Below are 7,209 nucleotides of genomic sequence, written 5' to 3' on the forward strand. Positions count from 1 at the left end.
TGAATAGCTCAGGGGCCCGGAGGTCATTTGACAACACCTTTAAAAATAAAATCAAAACGTCCTATGTCAAATCTCCGAAAAGAAGCTACTTGCATAATCATAACTCCAATTAGAGTTTGTAAAATTAATATAAAGACTGATCAAACAAACAACTAACGACGCATTCCAGTATTATTGTTAGCAACATCATGTCGAGAAATAATAAATAACCTTTATTCTGAAAATTTAGACCGGAAGCTGGGTCCTTGAAACCCAAGATGCTATACCCGGAAGAACGTAAAAGAGCGGACAAACTTTGCTCTGCTTGATGTTACAAGTTTACCAAAGTTAATCTTTATTTCCCAGTGTTGTTGGTAAGTTATGTCTTCATATATTAATTTAACGTACAGTTACAATCTTAATTATATATGGTTTTGATTTTTAACGAGTAAGTTTACCAAGCTACTTCTAAAATGCCCTAATATGGTAAAGATTTGCCTTCTTTTTCGTAGGTCACTGTATTTTAATTTCATATTTTGGATTTATTATTCCCTCTAGCACGCAGCCTCGTTTTTGGCGATGTGAAAACCTAATGAAATTGATCAATTGTTAATAAAGTTTCATTTACATAAAATGGCTAAAACTAGCTTGGCTGCTTTTGTCGTCCTTCGTTGAAGCCAACAGACGAGTCAGGATTTTTAACTAAATATTTATTTTTGTAAGAAGAGCAACCTTTGATAGCTTGTATTTAGCATAATTGCTTCTAAAATGTGCATGGCGCCAACATTATCTTTCTGTTGTAGCATATTGCATGCGGTTGCGTTATTATGTAGGTTGTAAGATTAAAGTAAAACGTTTGACCTGTTAGCTGTGGCCTTAGTGAGTTAACGCCCAGGTATGTGAACTGTGAACACACTGAGTAAGGAGCTTGTTTTCTTAACACAGACTTTATTGTTTTCCAAGTTGAATAAAGTCATACATACTTGCTAAACCTCTCCGCCAGAGTATTATGTTCTTTGTATTTTGTGTCAGAGGGACTGTCAGAACACTGTTCATATCTGTTATTGTGTAAATCACTTTTTCTCCAGGAACCTTAACCAGACATGGGGCTGCAGTGGACCGCTGTAGCCATCTTTCTCTATGTGGAGATTGGCATTCTTGTCCTCCTCTGTTTACCCTTCATTTCAGCCAAAAGGTAAATATAACAGGCCCAGAATCATGTCAGTGTGTCTGGTTAGTATCACCACAATATGGGTGAGAAATCAGTGCAACAAAAACAAGGAGCAAGAGATCCAACAAAGAGACTGATGCTTGTTCTTATCTCACAAAGGCTTGCCAATCTTGTGTTGCATACTGATTATTGAAGTGCATGCTGCCAACATATAAATGCTTTTTTTAACTTGTGTTGCTGCAGGTGGCAGCGTCTTTTCCAGCTGAGGATTTGGGGCTTTATGTCGAGGTTCTGGAACAAAGTGTTTCTCACAATGATCATCATACTGATTGTTCTCTTTCTCGGTAAATGAAGCATCATGTGTGTTAGGTTTGTCTTGCATCATTGTTGATCCAATGGGTAGTATCTCTGGTGGGAAATTGTTACTTCATCTTGAAATATTTTGACTTTAGGATCCGTATAGTGTTCTGTAAGGGAATCAGACTTTTGCTTTGGGTATCATTGAGAAACTGTAAGCTTGATTTTTTTACTACACTCTAGATGCTGTGCGAGAAGTGAGGAAATACTCATCTAAAGAAGTGGGCGCAGATGCCAAGCTGCAACCCAACATGTTTGATCACCTGCACATGAAGCTGTTCAGAGCCCAGAGGAACCTCTACATCTCTGGCTTTGCTGTCTTCCTCTGGCTGTGAGTTTTTTTTATATCAGTATACACAAATAAATGACTTGTGTGCATAACATGTTCCCAGAACTAAGTGTGACCCCTATATTATGTTTTTATTGGACTAGTATTCCCAGTTTTATGTTTGCAGGGTTATGAAGCGAGTGGTCACCTTGATTAACCAACTGGCATCAGTGTCTGCGAATACAGTTGCTCTCCAGGGACAGGCTGACAACGCTAACCAGACTGCTAAGAAATGCATGGAGGACAATGAGATGCTGAAAAAGGTAGGCATATGGTTGGTTTTTAACAACTGAGGTACATCAATTTTATAACAAACAGGAAGAAAACTCCAAAGCACTCTCTTTAAGCATTAAAATGCCTTTATTTTCGTGGCATGGTCTTGTGTGGACCTTAAAAACACACTTCAACGTGTTTCGGCATCAAGCCTTCATCAGGAAGTCAAACTGAAGTACATCAGTGTTGATTGAACCACTATGACAAAATCTATGTGAGGCAATTAACATGTTTAATTGACTAACCAACTTGGACTGTCTTTCTAATCAGTATATGAATGAGTAATTTTTATATCATGCCTTATCATGATAAAAGCTTTCCAGGGAGACTTTTTAAAATAAGGAGGTCTGGACTTCACTCGTTGTTGTTATCAGGGCTTTAAGTACTCCAGCACTGTGCTGGATTTGTAATGCCACAGAACAAGACATTACCATTCATGTTTCTATTCACACATTGAATTTCAGCTGATCATGAAGAGAATGAGAGCAAAGCATTTTAGGAGACTAGGGTTTTTATATTGCACCTTAATATCCAAAAAGTCCCTTTAACACGACTGCTTTTACAACAAACCAGATAACAAAACTAATTTGTAAGTTTCATCAAGCCATCAGTTGCATAAATTAATCTGAGTTTGATTTAGACAAATATAAACATTGTCTGCATGTTTATCATTACATAAAGGCTCTCTAACCCAGTTAAAGCAGTAATTCTGCTGAAATCATGCATGTTTAAGTGTAATAGGTACATTTGTATTTTTTCCATTAGAAACAAAAGAGGAAATCTCATTACTTTTCCAGTGGTTAAAATAAATAATATATAAATTCAAACAGCAGTTTTCTCTCTCTTTTAGTGCAGTTGCTGTGTCATTTTGCTTTTTCCAAATATATTTATTCACATTATGTTATTATTGCAAAGCATTAGAAGTATACTGAACAGTTTGAAATAAAATAAAGAGAACACGATATTACTAATACAAATGTTTACACTCATACATACATAAACACATTCAAACTAAACTTGCATGTTTCATTTAACTGAAATAAATTGCACTTAAATGATAAAATAAGATAACCCCCAAAAAGCATAAAACATAACCCAAATACCCATTTTTTTTTCTTTCAGGTTAAGCATACATTTCTAGCTTCTGTAATATTCATATATGGCCCCCAGAGTAGTCTTTTTGTTTGCCTTTAGCAATTAAGCTAGTCTTTCCAATACAATCTTATTTTATTACTTACTGCTATTACATTTATGTAGGCCTATTCATCATTACTTCTCATTATATTAATCTGACTGAATCAGTCTGCGATCCTTTTTGTGCAGAAGTGCCAAATGATGCACTTAACCACTCACTTTTTGTGAAGAATCCTGAGTTAACATAGAAAGTTCATGTCTTTGTGATACCCAATATTTCTAAGTCAAGCTTAGGGCTTTTTTTTCTAACCTCTTTGCCCAAAGAAAGCCAAAGAAAGGGTTGGGGGAGCTCACCTCAACGTTTACCCCTCAGGTGAAGATGGCATAATAGTTGACAGAGTACTTTGAAACGAATGGCACTTGGCATGGATAAAGGAAATTGGACGAGACAGCAACCTTTGGAGAGTTGGTGGAACGTAGGAACGTAAGGGAGATGGTCACTTGTGCCACTTAATCATCAGTTAGTCAGTACATATACATGCAATTAGAAGTTACAAGATAGTCTAAAAAAGCTAGACTTTAAAAATACTTAACATATTAGTCAAACTAAAATCGTACTGAGTGAAAGTTGTACTGACGGATGCCTAGATAACGGGGTTGAAGATCAATTTACTCTTACATGCATATAAAGCTCATTTCAAAGCTCACATTTAGCTCTAGATGTTAATAAAACTACTCATCGGAGTTCTGTGTAACTGAGAGTCACTGGGTGTATTTCAGGCTCTGATGGAAGGGAAAGGAGATAAGGCTACAGCAGAGGGCATGGAGCTGCTGAGGAAGGAAGTGGAGAAACTACAAGTAGAACTGAAGAGCTCAGGAGAAGGTGAGTATATACATGTATGCACATGTCCACTGTTCCAGTTTTTTGTTTGATACTTTAAATTCTGAAAAAAAAAATCAGTATTTGTGAAGACTAAGAGGATGCTGATGTGTGCTTGTCCCTGCTGCAGCCCTGAAGAAGTCAGAATCTGAGGCTGATGTAATGAGGAAGCAGATGGAAGGGCTGGCCAGAGAGTATGACCGACTGTTGAAAGAACATCAGGAGCTCCAGGTAAAAATGAGCCCTTTCTGATCTCTGGATAAAATCGCCACATCAGGATAAAACTCAAAATAATCAACCTCAAAACAATTCTCTTTTAAAAACGCATTTTCATCAATGTTGAGACATTTATGGACAGTAGATCCTGTTCATTACTGGTGAAAAAATGAAATTTCTTTTTTCAACTTTTCAGAATCTTCAAGACAGTGGAAACAAAAAGGAGGACTAATCGACCAGAAAACCTTTTCTCAAAGGTCACATGGCAGCACATTTTTCCCTCACATATCACCTTGTGTCACAGTTGTGCACATCACATCACCAGGACAGGCTCCTGAGGTTATATGAGTAATGGTTTTAAGGTTTTCTGTTGCTGCTTGGCACAGCATGATAAAGACGACCGTTTTTTAAGTAATGCTGCAGATTGATTAAAGGCATTTAAAGAGAAAACAGGTCTGATTGCACAGCACTTAAATCTTTGCAGGTGGGATCGGTGTTATTGGTTTGCGGCACTTGTCTTAGTTTGGAGTGCAGGATTTGTCTCAAGCTGAAGAACTGAGTTTTGAAAGAACATCTATGAATGTATTTTGATACTTTGTTTTTTTATTACTGTATGCGGAAACCTGCCACACCCACTTCCAGCTTAGCAACAGTATGTAAATTCAGAGTGTGCTTACAGGGCTGTGCAAATACAGTTTGCATGTACAGTTTCACATACACGTAACATTTGTTGTATTCCACCTGATGAATTTTTTTAACCAGAGTAGGGATGGTGAAAGATGAGGTTGACATTTTTAGATAATTTAAGTTTGTTTTGTCTTTTGGTAATTAATTTGTGGTTTGATAAAGAAATCTGCAGGGTTAGTCTTAATATTTAACACATAAAAGAGGTGGAAGGAGTTCAAATAGGTCTTATTTGTGTTTCTGGGCCACACAATTTCCAGCATTGTTGTCTGTTTGCTGCACTGTTTAAAACATTCATTTTTAGGATGTTTGGAGAGATATGTGTCATGAAAAGAGGCTGCTTAATTTTTACATTTCCATTATTCAAAAATCTTGTTGCTGTTAAAGCAAGGAGAAGCTTACAACCGCCAAATGCTTCCATGTCTCTTTCTTAATTCCAAGTTAAACAGTTATTATGTTCACCATAGTTAATGTGGTCATAAAATGTTTTTTTTAACCTTTGTGTTCCTACACAGATAAAGATTGAAGTGCCTTTTGGGTGGATGTAGTTCTGTTCGTCAAATAAAGGTTCATTTCTTTACTTTTTGCCTTCTTGAATGAAATCAACACTCTCACATGTTTTGATTCGATATTAAAAGTTTTATTTTTAGTATTACATTTATGATATTCTTTGTATTTTTACAAAAATAATCCAAGAAAATTATTTACATTCTGATTTCTTAAATGCAGGTAAATGCCTTACATTATTGAGATAATGACCTCTTTCCTGCTCTTCTCTAAAAGTGTGTACTTGCCTGAGCCTGAGTTCAAACAGCAACACAGTCACTACATACTGTGAGTTACCAAATGGTACAGAGCCAATTGCAGGAAACATCTTAAAAAAGTATAATATACTATACATTTACAAAGACAACAGTGTAATTCTTTTAAACAACTGCCTTAAAATACAGCAGGTTATTTTAACAGATTTAAAGTAAAGGTTTATCATTTTTTTGATGAGACTGTGAAGTGATTGATAAAACCTGAGAAGAGCTTGATGTTTATGTTGTGGGTTTTGGCACTAAAGTTTAGAAAGAGTAAAAAAAAAATCAGACTGACCACTGAAACAAACCATAAAGACAAGGACAAAATACAGTATAGATTTTCTGTTAATGGTGCAAGAACAAAAACCTGCCATGGCATGTGGCAAACACCAAATACAAGAACAAAGACTTCCTTCTGTTTCAAACCAAACTAGCTGTGGAAATGGAGATGCATCGAGTTATAACCCACATAAAATCTATTCATAGTTCATAGTGTCAAGAGTGTAGATTTTAAAGCTACTGTTAGGAACTTTAATCTTCTGCTGGGTTTGGCGCCCTCCTATGGACACACCATTATATTTCAACTTGTTTGTTTCTTTCCTATACTTGTGCACAGAAGAGGACAATGGCCACAGAGTTGTTTTCTATGAGTTTCTCAGAATTTAAGACTGTCCCAACAGCATGTGAGCATCACAAATTGCTTCAAATTACACAACTAATTGTGTAATTGCTAATTGCCCATACTGCATCCATAAAAAAAAAAAATTCTGCCCTGTAAATTTCAGTTCGCCCTCGAACAGTATAACATCATCCGCTCTTATTTTGAAATAATTTGGGGGGGCAAGACCCTCTGGCTAAAATCCAATTAATTTCTGACAGCCACTGTCACAGACAGAGTCTGTATATCTCAAAACAGAAAAACATGCTAAAACTTTTGCAATAGAATAGGAATAAACTTCTGTTAAGGGTAAAAGTAAGGGTTAGGATACCAAAAGTTAAAATTCAAAAACCTGACCTGCATAACCTGATTATAAAATGTTTTATAAAGCTGAGTAAACAGTCTGCTTACAGGAATAAAGCTCATCCTCCATGAAAATGTTCAACCAGCCAGTGTAGCTTACATAGCTACTGTACTACATAGCGCAGCTACACAGCTAAAATAGCTAAAGCAAAGCTCACAAAGCAGCTATATGAGCCATGTATCTTCGTTATCTGCATAGCTAAGTTACCTTAAACTACGTTTGTTAAAACTTATGTTTCTAAAGATAACTTAGCTATCGATTATTGAGCTACATAGCTAACATAGCTAAAGCTACACTCACAAAGCAGCTATATAAGCTATGTAGGTACATTATCTACATAGCTACCATAGTTTTACCTGTGT

General features: G+C 36.2%; 1 protein-coding gene across 1 annotated transcript; it reads left to right on the forward strand.

Annotated features, from left to right (window-relative positions):
- Window positions 1-250: 250 nt before the first annotated feature.
- bcap29 (B cell receptor associated protein 29) lies at window positions 251-5,602 on the forward strand. The gene is made up of 8 exons (XM_041808559.1): window positions 251-353; window positions 1,068-1,174; window positions 1,394-1,494; window positions 1,691-1,838; window positions 1,963-2,098; window positions 4,023-4,125; window positions 4,253-4,353; window positions 4,535-5,602. The coding sequence occupies exons 2-8, from the start codon at window positions 1,083-1,085 to the stop codon at window positions 4,568-4,570; spliced, it is 717 nt and encodes a 238-aa protein (XP_041664493.1). The 5' UTR covers window positions 251-353; window positions 1,068-1,082; the 3' UTR covers window positions 4,571-5,602.
- The last annotated feature ends 1,607 nt before the right edge of the window (window positions 5,603-7,209 follow it).

Source organism: Cheilinus undulatus, linkage group 2, assembly GCF_018320785.1.
Source record: "Cheilinus undulatus linkage group 2, ASM1832078v1, whole genome shotgun sequence".
Taxonomy (NCBI): domain Eukaryota; kingdom Metazoa; phylum Chordata; class Actinopteri; order Labriformes; family Labridae; genus Cheilinus; species Cheilinus undulatus.